Below are 18,106 nucleotides of genomic sequence, written 5' to 3'. Positions count from 1 at the left end.
AGGGAGCAAATGAGTAAAGAATAGGGCTTGAGGGGCTTCCCTGGTGGCGCAGTGGTTGAGAATCTGCCTGCCAATGCAGGGGACACGGGTTCGAGCCCTGGTCTGGGAGGATCCCACATGCCGCGGAGCAACTAAGCCCGTGAGCCACAACTACTGAGCCTGCGCGTCTGGAGCCTGTGCTCCGCAACAAGAGAGGCTGCGATAGTGAGAGGCCCGCGCACCGTGATGAAGAGTGGCCCCCGCTTGCCACAACTAGAGAAAGCCCTCGCAGAGAAACGAAGACCCAACACAGCCATAAATAGAAATACATAAATTTTAAAAAAATCATTAAAAAAAAAAAAAAAAAAAAAAAGAATAGGGCTTGAGATCCTGTAGACAACTCAGCTTTGGACAGAAGGGTTTTGTCATCCAGTGGAGCAGGAGGGTGTTAAGATACATCAAATGTGGTTTCTGAAAATCACCCATAGAGAAGGAAAAATTACCCACTGTTGAGTTTGGGTCCTAGTACAGGAAACACCCTCTATTGATGAGGAGATGCAAGGTGTTGGGGTGCTTATAGTACATGAACGAAACAAAATATTTATGATGGTGTTCAGAACATAATAGTTGCCAAGTACATGTCAATGGAATTTGAATTGGTGATTCAGAGCCTCTGGGCTACATCAGGGAGAGCCTTTTTTTTTTTCTGGCCGCAGCCGGGTGGCATGTGGGATCTTAGTTCCCCGACCAGGGATGGAACCCGTGCCGTCTGCGTTGGGAGTGCAGAGTCTTAACCACTGGACCGCCAGGGAAGTCAGGAAGAGCGTTTTAAAACTTCAGTGGTATCATAAGTGATAAGGTCAGTTGTTGAAAACTGGACTGGTTCAATAGACTGTGATGATAGAGAGCTGATATTTTTTTCTTGCAAGATTACTTTTTTGGGGGGAGCCACCAGTACTGAATTTGATCATCTTAAAAAATTCCTTGAAAGTATGTTAAATAATGCAGCAGGGTTTAAAGCTGTCCAAGCAGCACTATATTGTTTTCTATGGTGCTGGCCTTTGTTGGCTCTATGAGGCCTATGTTTAACCAGAGTCTCCCCAGTGGGATCTTTGTAACCCGTAGTGAGTGTGACAGTTATGGCATTTTCAGGTTTTATATGTAATACAATTTCAAGAAAGCTCTTTCTAGGCAGAGCAGCTTATGTGAACTAATATCTATTTCTTCCTCTATTTGGGTTTCAGCCTCTTAAGCTCTGAAATGCTGTGACTTCATTAAATTCTAATGCCTCTGTTTTTCTCCTGCAGGATTCTGCATCAGAAGCATGTAAAATAGATTGCTTGGTCTAAAATAGAAAACAGTGGCAATGTTTTGCTGAGTTTCCAGACCTTTCCCAACATGGAACCAATAACCTTCACAGCAAGGAAACATCCGTTTCCTAGCGAGGTCTCGGTGGAATATAGCCTCCAGCTGGTGGGCTTCTTGCCCGTGCATTCTCTGACCACCATGCCCATGCTGCCTTGGGTCGTGGCAGAGGTGCGAAGGCTCAGCGGGCAGTCCTCCAAAAAGGAGTCTGGTACCAAGCAAGTCCGCCTTTGTGTTTCGCCCTCCGGACTGAGATGTGAGCCTGAGCCAGGAAGAAGTCAACAATGGGATCCACTGATCTGTTCCAGCATCTTCGAGTGTAAGCCTCAGCGAGTTCACAAACTGATTCATAACAGTCACGACCCAAGTTATTTTGCTTGTCTGATTAAAGATGATGCAGCCAATCAGCAGAGTATCTGCTATGTGCTCAAAGCCGATGGTCAAACAAAAGTAAGTGGAGGTGGGGATCAAAAAGATGAAGGTGTGGCTGGATAGTTTTTGTTGTACAGGATCAGAACACTTATTTTAAGATACTGGAATTAATAAGGAGTTAATGCTGTAGTTATACATAGATTTTTTCACTGGATTTTCGGTTCACGGGGATAGGTTCTTTATAGTCTTGAAGAACATTTGATAATAGATATTAAAATGAGAAGTTTATGAGTTCAAAAATTCAACAGAGAAATCTTTCTAAATGTACACATAAGAGCTGAACTACTAGGATTCAGATCATTTAAGATGTGTGTTCTAAAGCAGTGCTTCTCAAACAGAAATGTGCATATGAATGACCTGGGGATCTTGTTAAAATGCAAAATCTGATCCAGTAGGTCTGGGGTGGACCTTGAGAGTCTGCATTTCTAACAAGCCTCCAGGTGACGCGGGGCGCTGCTCCTTTGAAGACTGCACTTTGAGTAGCAAAGTTCTAGATCAGCGAGCTCCACATTTTTGATCTTGTTAACAAAAATATATTTATTTATAAGCCGTATAAGAGTATTATTAGGAAGTTTACCAAGGTATCATATTCACTTAGGTGGAGACCATTGGTAAAAAATAGTGGATATGAATCTAAGTTTTGATACTTTCAGGTTTTTTTTTTTTTTGGCTAACTTCATGTCTGATCTGACCAGCTTTTTGTTATATCTTATGATACGGGTGAGAAAGATATTATATGAGAAATGGTAAAAAAAAAAATCACCAGCTCTACTATTTTCCCATTTATTTGTGCTTGTATTGTTGCTAGCATTTTTTTGCAGTTCTGTGCAGGAGTCATTCAAAGCCACTTGGCCATTTTGTGAGGGTTACTTTAGATACAGTTGAAAATATAATCCTGACAGTCACTTTCTCAATTCGGCCCATGTAAACTGGCTACAGAAAGCAAGCAAGCAGGCGAGGGCCTTGCTGCTAACCCCACAAGCTGAGGAATGCCCACGCTAGGGCTTGAGTGCCTCGCCGGCCTGTGTGGCTGTCTGCCCCTCGCACTGGAGCAGACTCTGAGGATGCTAATGCCAATCCTTGTGGTAAATGTCAGTAAATAGAAAGAGAAATGCTGATGTTTTCTCCCTGCACCCCACTGGGTTTTTTTCTGCATACCCTCCATGATGCACGAACCTCATTTGGAAATTAATATTCTTGGTGACTAAGTGGATTTGTGGAGACTCACTTTTGTTTATTCTTTCCTTGATTCTTTCACTCATTCAGATTGTTGCTCCAGGTACTGGGTGGGAGGATGTAGTACAGGCTAGAAGGGAGACAGAAGCGGCAGCAGGTAAATACCACGTGGTCTGTGGACAGGGCGTGACGGGAAGACAGAGACTGGGGCTTAACACACTGGAGTGTAAGGAAGGCTTTTTGAAATAATGGCTCATCTGGAGCTAAAAACCACTATTTTATGCACAGAATACGATATCTTCTTAATAAAAAGCATTCGATGTTATTGTTCATGCATCTCAGGTGGGACAGCGTCCCGGTTCAGAGGGACTAACTTCCGGGATTCCAGTCCTATCTGCCACCTGTAAACTAGGTGGCCTCAGGCAACACTGAGCCTGTTTCCTTATCTGTAAAATGGGGATAAATATAGTCTCTATCTCGTAGAGTTGCTGGGAGGACTAAATGAACTAGAATGGAACCAAAAACTAGTAAGCATTTGTGGCTATAAAAATTTTTCACTAAAGAAAGTTTTACCAGAAGCAGATTACATGCTAATTTCACTTCTAGTCTTAAGTAAAAAGAAAAAGAGACCAAGATGAGCGTCTTAAGCTCTCAGGATGAGATCCTGGTCATCCTTGAGCAACATTTTTATAAACTAGACACTTAAAAAACTGCATAAGTAAATTTAATGGTTGCTCTTATTTGGACAAATTCCAGAATGAAAATTAGAGGACTGAACAGCCTGTACTCCGTGCCAGCTCTATATAAGGACTGAGTTTCCTTGGGGGGAGTTTTTGCATGGAATAGTTGTTCAACACTTTACACTTTTGACTCTTTACCAAAATCTTTTATAGCCATCTGAGAACAGGCTTCTAGCCAGTTATTCAGCTACCTGACAGGAGGAGAGATTTATAACTAAATTCTGGAACTGGGGCTTCGAGTCGTGCTGAAAGTAAAGAATTGGCCTTACTCTGTGTTCTAAAAAGCCACGGTAGAAATATGAATCTGTTCTTAAGTTATTTTTGGCTTGCTTACAATTTTTGCAAACAAATTGCCAGTACTCAGAGTAATAAATTACTGTCATCCCGCTGGTTTTATAAAAGAGTAATTTGTAACATAAGCATCTCAATCAGTGATTCTCCTGTTGTCGGAAACTGAATGGTAAACCAAATTGGCCCCGATTCTAGCTGACATGATATCCTTCATGTTCTTGGGACATCCTGGCACAGTATCTCATAGCAGAAAATTATCTGCTGTAGGAGCATGTTAACCTATGTCATCATTTCTCCTATTTGTAGCATTTGCTCAGTGAAATAATTCTGTAGATCATGGCCTCTTCTAAATAAATGAGGTCAGTATCCACCTGTATTTGCCAGAAAAGATATATGCATTTACTGCCAGGGTCATAAGCGCAAAACTACTGTGTGAGAGGAAACCCTTTGAGCAGTATATAAATTAACGTATTGAAGAAGGTCTAGGGAGAAGAGACACGAAAAGGAATAGTTTTATAAGCACAACATGAGATTCTGTTTCCCATTGTATGTTCCATAGAATATGCTCAAGGTGTTCCACACAGAAAGGCTTCCATGATCAGAATATATTAAGGCAGCATCTCAAACTTTTTGATCTGAAGACCCTTTTCACTCTAAAAAATTATTGAGTATCCCAAAGAGTTTAATGTGGGTTATATCTATTAATACTTTTATATTAGAAATTAAAACTGAAAAATTATAAAGGTTTTAATTTATTGGAAAACAAAACAGGCCCCATATATGTTAGTCTAAATAATATTTTTTTGTGAAAAATAATTGTATTTTCCCAAAAATTTAGTGATAAGAGTGGCATAGTTTTACTTTTTGTTTGTTTGGTTTTTTGCAAATCTCTTTCATGTCTGGATCAATAGTAAACTATTAATTCTCAGCTGCTTCTCCACTCATTCTTTTGTGATATGTTGTTTTGGTTGAGCATATGAAGAAAATTTGGCATCACACAGATTTGTAGTAGGAAAAAGGAGAAATATTTTCTAACCTTTTTAGAAAATTGTGGATATTTTTCTTTAATACTATACTAAAACGCGACAAATGGTAGTTTCTTAAAGGTTTGTTGCAATATGAAATCTGAAACCGTATCAAAGCACTTTTTGCACTTTGTTATATTAAAATCCATTAGTCTGTCTTGTGCTTTAATGAATCTTTTAAGCATGAAAGATTCTATAACATCATGCATTGATTATTTGGAAAATATTGGTTCACAGAGTTGTACAGACCACACTCTGAGAACTGCTGTATTAGGGAAACACTGTACTTTCTATTGCACTCTTGAATTGTACATTAGTTCATTAAATCCCCAAGTTTATTGGACCATAGATTACATTTTCTCATAACTTCCAAGAACATCCCTCAGCACACATGTGAACACAGTGGCATAAGGTTGTGGGTTGAAGTTTAGTTTTGAGTTAGGGTCTGTGGCAGGAAATGAAAAGATCCACTCTGGAAAACATATGGATGCATGGGTGACCCTGACTAGGTCTTTACCCCATCACATGGCAAAGAAATCAAGAGTTCCTCCTGGACTCAGCCCTAGAAAAAGTGTAAAGTCTTAGAAAATTATCTCAAGATTCTTTCCTTCTCCAGTTCTTCAGCTTTGTCTCTTCTAAGAAAAACATCAGATTTGCCACTTCCTTGAGTATTACTGTAGATCACTCAGAAGAGTATTTACATTTTAATCCTTTTTTTAATCTACAAAGTAAAAAGTTCTGCTTCCTTTAAGAGACTTTCCAGCAATGAGCTGCAGGCAGCAGAAGTGTTGGGCTGAGGCTTCTGACATTGTATGTTGCTGTCTTATGCCAATAAAAGGAAAGAATGGATTTTGAATGGAGAATGGCAAGGATTATTGAGCTGGTAATAAGTGGAGGAGAAGTGTAGGCTGGTGTTCAGTGGGCAGTACGTGGGACCCAGGGTAAGGCAGAAATTGGGTGTGTGGAACTAGTTTTGCTGTAAGTGCCCATTCTTCTTCAGCTGACTTATCATACCTATAACCTGTCCTGGCTTTTCAAACACTGTTCCTGACTTTAGTCAGATCTGATCTTCTGGATCTGGTGTCCAGTCTGGGCACAGCGCAGGGGTTTCATAGCTGTGATGGGGTTGGTGTCATTAATGCAACAGTGCTTACAGGCCTCCCCTTCTGCACCCTCCCTAAGAGCATCTTGGACTTGTTAGAATCTTGCTAGCTTCATTCCTCCTTCTCCCAAGGAGGAAGTGTTATCTCTTGCTGGGACATAATAAAGTACTAAACCCTTAGGGATTAGGAGGAGGGAAAAGTGTGGCCAAGGAGCTTGGGTTGGGGGGTGGAGGAGCTGGAGTAACTGCATGGGAAGTAGACTTCTAGAAAGAAGTCTTCTTCTAGAAGAGGACTTTACTAAATGTTACTGAGGAAGATGTGTTTGAGAGAATGTCAATGTCCTTTGAAAGAATGGGTTTCCTTTTCCATGATTTTTGACAACGAAACTTCGTTTCTTGAGGATGATCTATATCTGAGACTGAACCCTGTGGGCTCCCATACTGCTAATTTTAAGAGTACTTAACTATTTATAGACTTAATTTAAGATCAATAAAGGTTTCCTTTTGAATTTTCAGTAAAGAACCAGTGTATTCTCTCATGAGGCCCTGTAAGCACACTGTCTTTCTCAGTAACTTATGGACAGCGACCTCACCCAGATTCTCTGGATTCGTTGTGTTGCATATTGATTGAAAAGGTGGTCTGAAGTTGTTTTCCTTTGATTAGCAGGATTAATGCTCAAGTCCCCTATATTAAAAGCCCAAGTTGCTTTGGCTGAGTTTTATGATTTAATTAACAAGTTTAAAAAAATTTGTTTTTGATCGTAGCTTTGTTTCAGTTGCATTTTACCCATTACTCATTGATCTTAATAATTCCCCATCTGCTTGGAATTTTAAGTTAATGACTTAAAACATGCACCACTTATTTAAGGATTTTCAGTAGAGGCTGGCTTCAGTGGCGTCTCTTGCTTGGCTGTTACATTTGCCGGCTGGTTACTTTCTTTCTTTGCTGGAGCGAAGATCGAAATTATAACATTGAGCTGGAGCGTTTTGTTCCTGAGGGTGATTATCCTGAAGCTCATAGTATTATTTTGCAGCTCTTCTTATCTACCGCCCTTTCTGTATTGGGTCTTCATTTCTAAATATCAGACAATAGTCTTTCCTTGCTACTCAGGGAATGGTTCTGAGAAGGCTTTGTGGCGTATATTTTGGAGGATTTTTTAATCGATGTTAAAATTGCCAATGGGCATCTTTACTCCATTCTGGTTGTTATGTAAGGTTTCATTTGGGGGCCCACTCGGCGGCTATGACTCAGTGATGGTTGCACAGAGCAGTGTATCCATGTCAGCCCATCAGCACTTGACTGTCTGTCACACTAGACAGAAGTCGGTTGCTGGGTGCAGAGATTGGCAGGGATTCTTTTTCATCTATAAAAAGAGTGTCCCGGACTGCATGAACTCCAAAGTATTTGTTGGAAGGTTTGGGTCCATGACACAGGACTGATTATGTAATTTATTTTTGACTTTGAAAAAGGAGTCTGAGGGTTTCAGAAGCATCCACCTTGTGATAAGTGCTTAGATAACTTTTTAGAAGTCTTTATTTTCAATGCATATCACTTTCTATAGCTTTGCATTTTTCACCAAATGCTTTGCATTTGATAATTATTTTTATAATATAAATCTGTTCCTAAGAATAGACTTTACAAGTATCTTGAAGCTAAAGTTGACTTGTATCTTAAAAGGATTTATTTATAGCCTAGACCTCCACTGTCCAGTACAATAATCAGTAGTCATCTATGGCTATTGAACACTTGCAGTGTGGCTGGTCTGAATTGAGATGTACTATGTCAAAACAGTGGATTTCAAAGACTTGGTTTGAAAAAAGGAATGTAAAAATATCTTAGTAATTTTCTATATTGGTTACATGTTGAAATTATAATATTTTCTATATATTGGGTTAAATCAAATATAATACTAAAATTAATTTCACCTTTCTGAATGTGCCTACAAGAAAATTTAAAATTACATATGTAGCTTGCATCCTCCTTTTACTAGGCAGGTCTCGACTAGTTACCTAGCAAGGATTTCTGGAAATAATTTGAACACTTATCACAGAGTGACGTCAAGTTTCCCCCTTTTCTTTGCTGCCTTCTGCTTGTTAATGACAGAATTTTGCTCAAAGTTACTCTGAAAAAACCACATTAAAAACTGGGACCTGGGGACTTCCTTGGTGGTCCAGTGGTTAAGACTCCGCACTACATCAGCGGGTGCGGGTTTGATAGGACCTGTTTTTTCCTTTTTTTTTTTTTTGGCCACGCCATGTGGCTTGCGGGATCTTCGCTCCCTGACCAGGGCTCGAACCTGCGGCCTCGGCGGTGAAAGCATGGAGTCCTAACCACTGGACCGCCAGGGAATTCAAGAACCTATTTTTAATTCTAGATGCATATTGCAGTGGATAATTGCTCTGTGGGCCACTAATCTGGGATATGGTTAAAGAGATAAATCTCTTGTTTCCGCTTTTTCTCTTGTTTGAATATTTTTCTTTCTTCTGGATGCTTAGGGGTCCACCCCACTTACTGCTGCCTGTGATCCTGAACCAACAACCAGAGCCAGCAACTGGAGAGCTGGCCTGGCTCAGAGAAAGCCTCAGAAGAGGCTGGATTGGGGGTGGGGCTCGGGGGAGGAGCCTGATGCAGGACATACCAGAAAACTTACATGTGGCTTCAGGGCAGCCTGTCGTGCAGGAGCCCTTTTCTGGCTGCTTCAGTTCCAGCAGGACATCAGAAGTCTTCCTTTCCTGTGGTCAAGTGACGTAGGTATTTGAAATGTTGCAGGTTTTTTTTTTTTTTTAACATCTTTATTAGAATATAATTGCTTCACAATGGTGTGTTAGTTTCTGCTTTATAACAAAGTAAATCAGCTATACATACGCATATATCCCCGTATCTCCTCCCTCTTGCGTCTCCCTCCCACCCTCCCTATCCCACCCCTCTAGGTGGACACAAAACACAGAGCTGATCTCCCTGTGCTATGCAGCTGCTTCCCACTAGCTATCTATTTTACATTTGGTAGTGTATATATGTCCACGCCACTCTCTCACTTCGTCTCAGCTTACCCTTCCCCCTCCCTGTGTCCTCAAGTCCATTCTCTACGTCTGCGTCTTTATTCCTGTCCTGCCCCTAGGTTCTTCAGAACCATTTTTTTTTTTAGATTCCATATATATGTGTTAGCGTACGGTATTTGTTTTTCTCTTTCTGACTTCCTTCACTCTATACGACAGACTCTAGGTCCATCCACCTCACTACCAATAACTCAGTTTTGTTCCTTTTTATGGCTGAGTAATATTCCATTGTATATATGCCACATCTTCTTTATCCATTCATCTGTCAGTAGATACTTAGGTTGCTTCCATGTCCTGGCTATTGTAAACAGAGCTACAATGAACATGAAATGTTGCAGATTTTACATTAATGCTTTCTTTGGAATGCGACCAGTGTACCATGTACTTGGTTGGGGGCTAGGGTACAAAATCAAGCTACGATTGTCCCCTTAAGCAGTAGCATGATGCTTTAGATGCTTTATATGCCAAATATAGATTCTGAATGTGGCACTGCCGGGAGTCAGCAAACATCTGTAAGTTATGAAAGAGCAAATTTGAGTGACTGGGAGGAGGCCTAGTGTAATAAGCGTCTGCAGTTGTGAAAAGCTGCTGTGTATAAAAAGAAATAGACAAATTCTGAATTGCTCCAGAGGGTAGAACCAGGAACAAGAGAAATTTCTAGAGGCAGATTTTTGGCTCCTCCTCACAATGATAGCCATCAAATAATTAAATGGGTTCTCTTGAACAGTAGACGTGGATGGAGGTTTCACCTGGCAAGACATCATCTTCCTGTGTCCACATGCCCCACTGTGAGGAAGGTACTACCTGACAACGTCCCCTTTAATTTCAGACAACTGAGTTGTTCCTAAACCTCATATGCTGAGATGAAGTTGTTTCCTGTAATGTCTAGTTGTTTGTCATAGATCTGTCTTCTGGAAGGACCCTCCAGAATGTAATGCATTTTCCATGAGACATTTGAGTGGGTTTTAAAGACCCCCTAGGAATTTCCCAGGGTGATGAGTTGGGTGCAGATTTTTTTTTAAACTTTTTATTTTATATTGGAATATAGCCAGTTAACAATGTTGTGATAGTTTCAGGCACACTGCAAAGGGACTCAGCCATACATATACATGTATCCATTTTCCCCCAAACTCCCCTCAGTTGGGTGCAGATTGAATGGATGTCCTAAGTAGAGGATATAGCATGTGCCAAGCCAGAGCGGGACAAGTGCAGAGATGTCCACTGTGGCTGGAGCTGCTGCGATTAATGTTTTGCAAATTGCATGGTCAGAGATGAGACGGGAAGGAAAGGCTGGGGTCAGATTTTACAGGGCTTGGTCTGCCTTGCTAAGGGTGTTGGGTGTTCTTCTTAAGAAGGTTGTGCTGTAAGTGTCAGTCATGAGAGGCATTAATCAGGGAAGTGAAATAACTGGATTTGTTTTTAGATTTTGGAGTGGAGGATGGAGTAGAGGGATGAGAGACAGAGGAGGGAAGCCAGTTAGGAGGCTATTGCAGTAGTCTTGTGAAAAATCAAACAGTGTCTTTTTTTTTTTTTTAAATATTTATTTATTTATTTGGCTGCACTGGTTCTTAGTTGCGGCATGTAGGCTCTTAGTTGCGGCATGTGGGATCCAGTTCCCTGACCAGGGAACCCCTGCATTGGGAGTGTGGAGTCTCATCCACTGCAGCACCAGGGAAGTCCCCAAGCAGTGTCTTGATCCATAATTATCATGTGAAGTGGCTTGTTCCTGATGAGCCCATGTTGATGTCTTCTGATCACTTTCCCCTCTGCTCCCAGAAAGGTTTTAATAGTTTGTTTATTGGCCTCTGATGGAAGAAAAAGTCAGTCAGATTCTGATTTCCTGTTCTACTGATGCTGACCTGCTTGGTTCCTAAGGAATGATATAAAAAGTAACATAGAAGTGAAATTCCTGATCTGCTTCTGCTTGGTCTTCTAAAATGTATATCCTGGTACCTCTCATCTTACAAACAAACCCTCCCCTAACCTCGTTTCCCATTCCAGCTCCCTCCAGTTACTGGCCCAACTTTCTGCTCCATTCTTCAAGAGTTGCCATGGTGGCTACCTTTGCTTCCACTCACCCATTTTCTCCTTAGTTTTACCAATTGGACTTCTGTCCTGACCATATTCCACTGATGGCTCTTATCATGTCACCCGCAGCCTCCAGCTTGTGAAATCTGGTGATCCGTTCTCTGCATTTCTCTTATCCAGTTTCTCAGTAGCTTTTGGCATAGTTGACAGGGGAGTGTTTCTTCTGTTTTAAAACACTCTCTTCTCTTGGCTTTTGGAAAACCACACCCTCCTGTTTTCCCTTTGACTACAATAGTGGTTTCTACCCAGTCTCCTTTGTTCTTCTTCTTCTTCTTTTTTTTTTATTTTTATTTTTTATTTATTTATTTTTGGCTGTGTTGGGTCTTCGTTTCTGTGCGAGGGCTTTCTCTAGTTGCAGCAAGTGGGGGCCACTCTTCATCCTGGTGCGCAGGCCTCTCACTATCGCGGCCTCTCTTGTTGCGGAGCACAGGCTCCAGAGGCGCAGGCTCAGTAATTGTGGCTCACGGGCCTAGTTGCTCCGTGGCATGTGGGATCTTCCCAGACCAGGGCTCGAACCCATGTCCTCTGCATTGGCAGGCAGAGTCTCAACCACTGCGCCACCAGGGAAGCCCTGTTCTTCTTCTTCTTAATTCTGAGTTTTATGTCCCTTGAGACTCAGCCTTCTATATTTCTCTTCTAGACACTCTTTCCAGATGAACTCGTCATAGCATTAAATACCACCTATTTGATGTTGACTCCCAAAGTTAATTTATTGCTTAGACTCACCGATGAGTTCCAGACTTGTCTACCCAGCTCCAAACTTGGCATTTCTACTTAGCTGTTAAATAGACATCTCAAACTCAACATGGTTAAAATAGAACCCTTGAATTTACTCCCCACCAACCCATGGCTTTCCAAGTCTTCTACAGCTCTTACGTGACAATGACAGTTGCTACAGCCAAAATCTAGGAGTCATCTTTCTCCTAGATTTTCTCCTAGATTTCTCTCTTTCCTTCACACTCTTATCCAAATTATTCAAGACCCATTCCAAATCTGTCACTTCTCTGATTCCGTGGCTAATCCCGAGCCCACAGCTCCACCATCTGTCATCTGGAATGCTGCAGTACTTCCTAACTTTTCTCCCTGTTTCCTTCCTTGCTTCTTCTTTCCACCAAGCAAACATCCAGGGCATCTCTAGAAAACCTATCAATTCATGCCACTCCCCTGCTCAAAACCTCTCTAGCGACTTGCCCATGTATTTAGACTAAAATCCTGGATCTTTGCTGGGGTTTCCACATGGATCTCATTTTTCACACTCTTTCCAGTACTCTCTGGACCCCAGCCACCCTGGTGTTCACTTTACTAAAAGATGACAACCTCCTTTGTCACATGGGGTCTTTGTATTTGTTGTTGCCTCTGCCTGGAAGGCTCTGCTCCCAGCTCTTCATGTGGTTGGTTCCTTAGATCATTATGAACTCAGTTCAACCTCGTCCTCTGGCATCCCAGTGGAAAGTACCCCCGCACCAGTCACTGACACTTCATCCAGTTTTAATGTCTTTGTAGCACTTACCAGTATCTGGAATTATCTTGTTGGTTCATATGCTTCCTTGTTTACCGTCTCCCCACCTGCCTGAGAAACAAGAGAGCAGGGCCCTTGCCTGTCTTGTTCCTGGCCAGACCCTGGCACCCAGAACCATGCCTGCTACAGAGTGGGTGCTTCATGAAAGAATGAGTGGATGTTACCTTTTTGTATTCATTCTTGGGGATGTGCCCCCCTTTTTTATTTTTAGTTTTTTAGTCAAATCTCATCTGGAAACCCTCTGTGCAGTCATATTAGTTTATTTCTTTGTTCTTCTTCTCCTTCCTTCCTCATCAGGACAGATTTCTCTTGTTCAGTCAGGATTTCAGTCTTAGATACCATCCCTCTCTTCCCATCCCTCCTGAGCCTCTTTCCCCTCAGAGTCTTTGCTCATAAGATAATATTCATTGGCTCTCAGCTCACAGTTCTCCTCTTTGATTTTTATGAACACAAATTTTGGGGACATTTATTGGTGATAGTTTTTTTTTTTTTTTTAGAATGTCTTAAATTTTATTTATCAGTTCTGAAGGAAAATGTCAAAACTATTTCAGCAGCCTTGATTCTTTTTAAGCCAAATCTTATGTCCCTACTGCCTCCACCTAACGAAATTAACTCAAGAACAGCCTCTATTGGATGCTGTCTTTGCATATTAACGCCCCAGGAGAAGAGAATCTATTTTTCAGCTGGAATAGTTGTCACTATTAACATTTACTTGGTAGCAAGTGAGAAAACTGAATTGTCCTTTAATTGGACATGCATTTGTTGACAGGATAACACATTCGCTGGCCGTCTGCACTGGACAGCTGGTGCTTTCCTCCACTCCCATCCCTCCCGGTCTTTTGCTGGAAAGAGGACCTCCTTCCTTTGGGGAGTGTAGCCCCTCCTCTCCATGGGAGTCCAGGATGGGTCACTCCTTATTCTCTGTTCTGTCCCAAGTGGTCAACAAAGGGGTGAAATAGGTCCCAGGGAGACAATCCTGTGAATTTCCTATGTGGACTCCAGGAGGAAGATTCTGTCCCTGTTCTAGATGCCTGAGGCTGAGATATTGGATATCTGAATCTTTCTGGTGGCATACCTCACTGTCCCCTGCCACAGGGAGACGGAGGATGATAATGTCCATTACCAGGGAATTATTATTGGTGATAGTTTGGGGAAATATTTCATGATTGCTGAATAGTCTTTACTACTGGTTAACTTTGTGGTGTGTAAGTTAAGTCCTTTTAGCTGTGATTTGAGCCCATATTTTTTGGCATCAACTTTGTTTTCTCCCCACATAAATACATTTTCTGATTATAGAGGCATTTATGCTGAATATAAAAAAAATAGTACAAAGAGTTAAAATTAAAAGTTCCGTTTAATCCCACCTCCTAGAGAGAAACCAACATTAATAGATTGGTATATATCCTTATAGATTTTATTCTTTTATTATACAAACAAATGTTTCTATATGTAATCAATTTATATATTCATTTCTACGCATATCTTTTTAAACTCAGCCTCCCTTTCGATCTCTATCTATCTATATAATAGAAAATATATGCACACACGTAGGTATAGATATAGGTATATTTTAGACATTTTTTATTGTAGTAGAGATGCATCCTTTTGAGTGACTGCACAGTTTTGTGCACCAGGAAGAAAGGAAAGGCTAGTTTCATGACTGGCAGAAGTGCTGTCAGATGACAGCATCATCTTTGTTAAGTTTTGATGAGCCATTTTGGTAATGAAAGGAGAGCATGGCCAGGATGGGTTGGAAGTGACTCAAAGATGTGTGATCTGCCTACCATAAGAAAGACACAAGATTTGGAGCAACAGAAGCAAAAATAAGCAAGTGGAACTACATCAAACTAAAAGACTTCCGCACAGCAAGGGAAACCATTAGCAAAATGAAAAGACAACCTGTGGAACGGGAGAAAATATTTGCAAGGTGTATATCTGATAAGGGGTTAATATCTAAAGCAGCGGTCCCCAACCTTTTTGGCACCAGGGACCAGTTTTGTGGAAGACAATTTTTCCACACACTAGGGGGTGTGGGGGTGTGGTGGGGGATGGTTCACGTGGTGATGTGAGCGATGGGGAGAGATGGGGAGCGGTGGGGAGAGGTGGGGAGTGGTGGGGAGAGGTGGGGAGTGGTGGGGAGCAATGGGGAGTGGTGGGGAGCGGCAGATGAAGCTTTGCTCGCTCACCCACCGCTCACCTCCTGCTGGCAGCTGGGTTCCTAACAGGCCGCAGACCGGTACCAGTCCACAGCCTGGGAGTTGGGGACCCCTGATCTAAAGTATATAAAGAACTTATACAACTCAATTTAAAAAAAAGCAATTTGATTAAAAAATGGGCAGAGAAACTGAATAGACATTTTTCCAAAGAAGACATACAGGTGGTCAACAGGTACGTGAAAAGGTGCTCAGTATCACTAATCATCAGGGAAATGCAAATCAAAACCACAATGAGATATCACCTCACACCTGTTAGTACGGCTGTCATCAAAAAGACAAAAGATAAGTGTTGGCTTGGATATGGAGAAAAGGAAACCCTTGTGCACTGTTGGTGGAATGTAAATTGGTGCAACCACTGTGGAAAACAGTATGGAGGTTCCTGAAAAAATATAAAACAGTACTACTGTGTAATCCAGCAGTCCCACATCTGAGTATATATACAAAAGAAATGAAAACAGGATCTCAGTATATCTGTGCTTCCATGTTCATTGCAGCATTATTCACAATAGCTAAGATATGGAAACAACCTATCTGTCCATTAGCAGATGAATGGGTAAAGAAGATGTTATATATATCCACACACACACACACACACACACACACACACACACACACACACACACACACACACTGGAATATTATTCAGTCATGAGAAAGAAAGAAATTCTGTAATTTGTGACAACATGGGTGGACCTTGAGGGCATGATGCTAAGTGAAACAAGTTAGACAGAGAAAGACAAATCCTGTGTGATATTACTTATATATGGAATCTAAAAATACTGAAGTCATTGAAAGAGAGAGTACAATGGTGGTTATCAGGAGCTGAAGGTGGGGGAAATGGAGAGATGGTGGTCAAAGAGTATAAACTTCCAGTTAAAAGGTGAATAAATCCTGGGGATCTAATGTACAGCATGGTGATTATAGTTTCTGATGCTGTATTATATACTTGAAAGTTGCTAAGAGAATAGATCTTAAATGTTCTCACCACAAAAAAGAAATGGTAATTATCTAATGGGATGGAGGTGTTAACTAGCCTGATGGTGGTAATCATTTTGCAATATATGTGTATCAAATCAACAGGATATACTTAAACTTACACAGTGTTGTATGTCAATTATACTTCAATAAAGCTGGAAAAAAGATACAAGAAGAACAATACTAAAATAAAATCCCCCAATAAAAATAATAACAATAACAAAAAAAGATTTTGGAGAGAGCCAAGCCTCAACAGGATGGGATGGTGAGGCCAAAGGGCAATTCCTGTCTTTGATGGTAGAGTTGGGGGAATGATGAAGGTCTTCTAAGGACCGGAAGCTTAGTATTAGTTGTGAGTTAGTTGCTATGTTGATTATGTTGCAGTAATCTCTCTCTCTGTCTTTCTCCCACCATGGCCTTCCCTTTCTGATGTCCCCAAACAGCTATTACAGTCTACGACACATAAGAGCATAAGAGATCATGTGAGCATTGTTTGCATACATCAAAGAAAAAGGGCTATGTGGTATGTGGCACACAGTGAACAGAGAAGGGACGAGTTATAAGAGTGATAAAAAGGAAGACAGGGGAGAGAACCAGTGTTCCCTGGGGGCTGGAATCTGGAGGCAGAGGGAACAGGAGGAGCCGCGGACTCCCAGGAACCCTTGGAGAATTTGGGGTGGATGCCGGGCTTCTCTTTCCCCAGGGGAAGAGATTTTGATCCAATTTTTTAGTCTCCTAAATGGCAGAATGACCCCTGCTGCCATCTGGCCTATATATGGATGTACCATAATTTAGCCCAACCCCTATTAATGGTCATTTAGATTTTCCCCATTTTCCTATCTTTGTTATAGTTTTCTCTGCAACCAAAATCTTGCAGAGCTTTGTATCTGCTTCTAAGCAGTTATAGTTATTTAATATAGATTAATAGAAACAATGCTGCCTCCCTCGAAAAACAGACTAAGAATATTTTGAATATGATCCCCTTCGCAGCAGGCATGGCTTGGAGCCCATAGTTGCCCTGTGTTAGTTCCCTGATGTTGAATTTTAAACCAGATCACATTTTAATTATGGTGGCACGCTTTAATGGGATTCACAGCTTAAAAAAAACAACTGGAGATAATTTGCACACGCATGTGCATAAATGTCACAGCCTTGTGATTTCCATTCTCAAAGCTTCATTTATAACACTTGGATTTCTGAAATCTGTTCTTGCCTTTCTCCTTCCATGATATTCTGGGTTTTCTCAGGACTGCTCATAGTAAATGAGGTGACTACCACTGACTTTTACAATGCAGAAGAAAAAAAGAAAAATCGTTTTATATTGGCAAGTTGTATTTGGCATTTGTGTTTTAAGAAGAAAATTAAATTACACTAAAGGTTTGAGGTTTTTCTTTTTTGGCTTTTATGTTTTAAATAGTGAACAAACCAATGCCATCATGGAGTGTTTCTGGCATTTTCTGTGTAAAGCTAGACTTACAATTTTTGATCAGTATCCAAAACCAGATGTACCAATGTATACTTCATCTATCAACTAACTTTAAATGATACTATTTTTAAAAATAGATATACAAATATACTATTTTAAACTTCTTATTACATTTCTTATTACATTTCTTAATACATTTCAGTATGAAGTATTATATATAATACTTAAAAATGTTAATTAGCATAATTCAACATAATTGTTCAATAACTTTTCCTTTAAGGTTTTAGATGATATTTTACTTCTTATTGCAAATGTCAACAACAGGGTGAAAGGTGAAAGAAGATGATTCCTATATAGAGGCTTGAAGACTTACTCTCACTTTCTTTTTTTTTTTTTTTTTTTCACTTTCTTTTTTTAAACTGGAAATGTGCATCTTGGAAATGAAAGTTTCAAAAGAAGCAATAACCCAAAGAATTTTAAGATTATAGATTTTAATTTGTCAGACAGTTTCTAAGCAGTTAACTACTAGGAAAAGAACAACTGCTAGGTCCTAGATGCCTTGCAATTCAACCCCTCTTTTTTTTTCCATCTGCATTGGGTCTTCGTTGCTGCACATGGGCTTTCTCTAGTTGCGGCGAGCGGGGGCTACTCTTCGTTGCGGTGCATGGGCTTCTCATTGCCGTGGCTTCTCTTGTTGTGGAGCACAGGCTCCAGG

General features: G+C 40.8%; 1 protein-coding gene across 6 annotated transcripts in view; it reads left to right on the top strand.

Moving 5' to 3' along the window:
• TBC1D1 (TBC1 domain family member 1) overlaps positions 1-18,106 on the top strand; it is a 289,772-nt gene that overhangs the window by 15,070 nt on the left and 256,596 nt on the right. For all 6 annotated transcript variants that reach the window (XM_059923208.1, XM_059923211.1, XM_059923206.1 and 3 more), the window contains exon 2: positions 1,287-1,794. In XM_059923208.1, the coding sequence (XP_059779191.1) occupies positions 1,378-1,794 (417 nt within the window). In that variant the 5' untranslated portion in view covers positions 1,287-1,377. The remainder of the gene's footprint in view (positions 1-1,286; positions 1,795-18,106) is intronic.

This window comes from Balaenoptera ricei, chromosome 5 (assembly GCF_028023285.1).
Source record: "Balaenoptera ricei isolate mBalRic1 chromosome 5, mBalRic1.hap2, whole genome shotgun sequence".
Classification (NCBI taxonomy): domain Eukaryota; kingdom Metazoa; phylum Chordata; class Mammalia; order Artiodactyla; family Balaenopteridae; genus Balaenoptera; species Balaenoptera ricei.
This window is presented reverse-complemented; position numbering and strand designations above follow the sequence as displayed.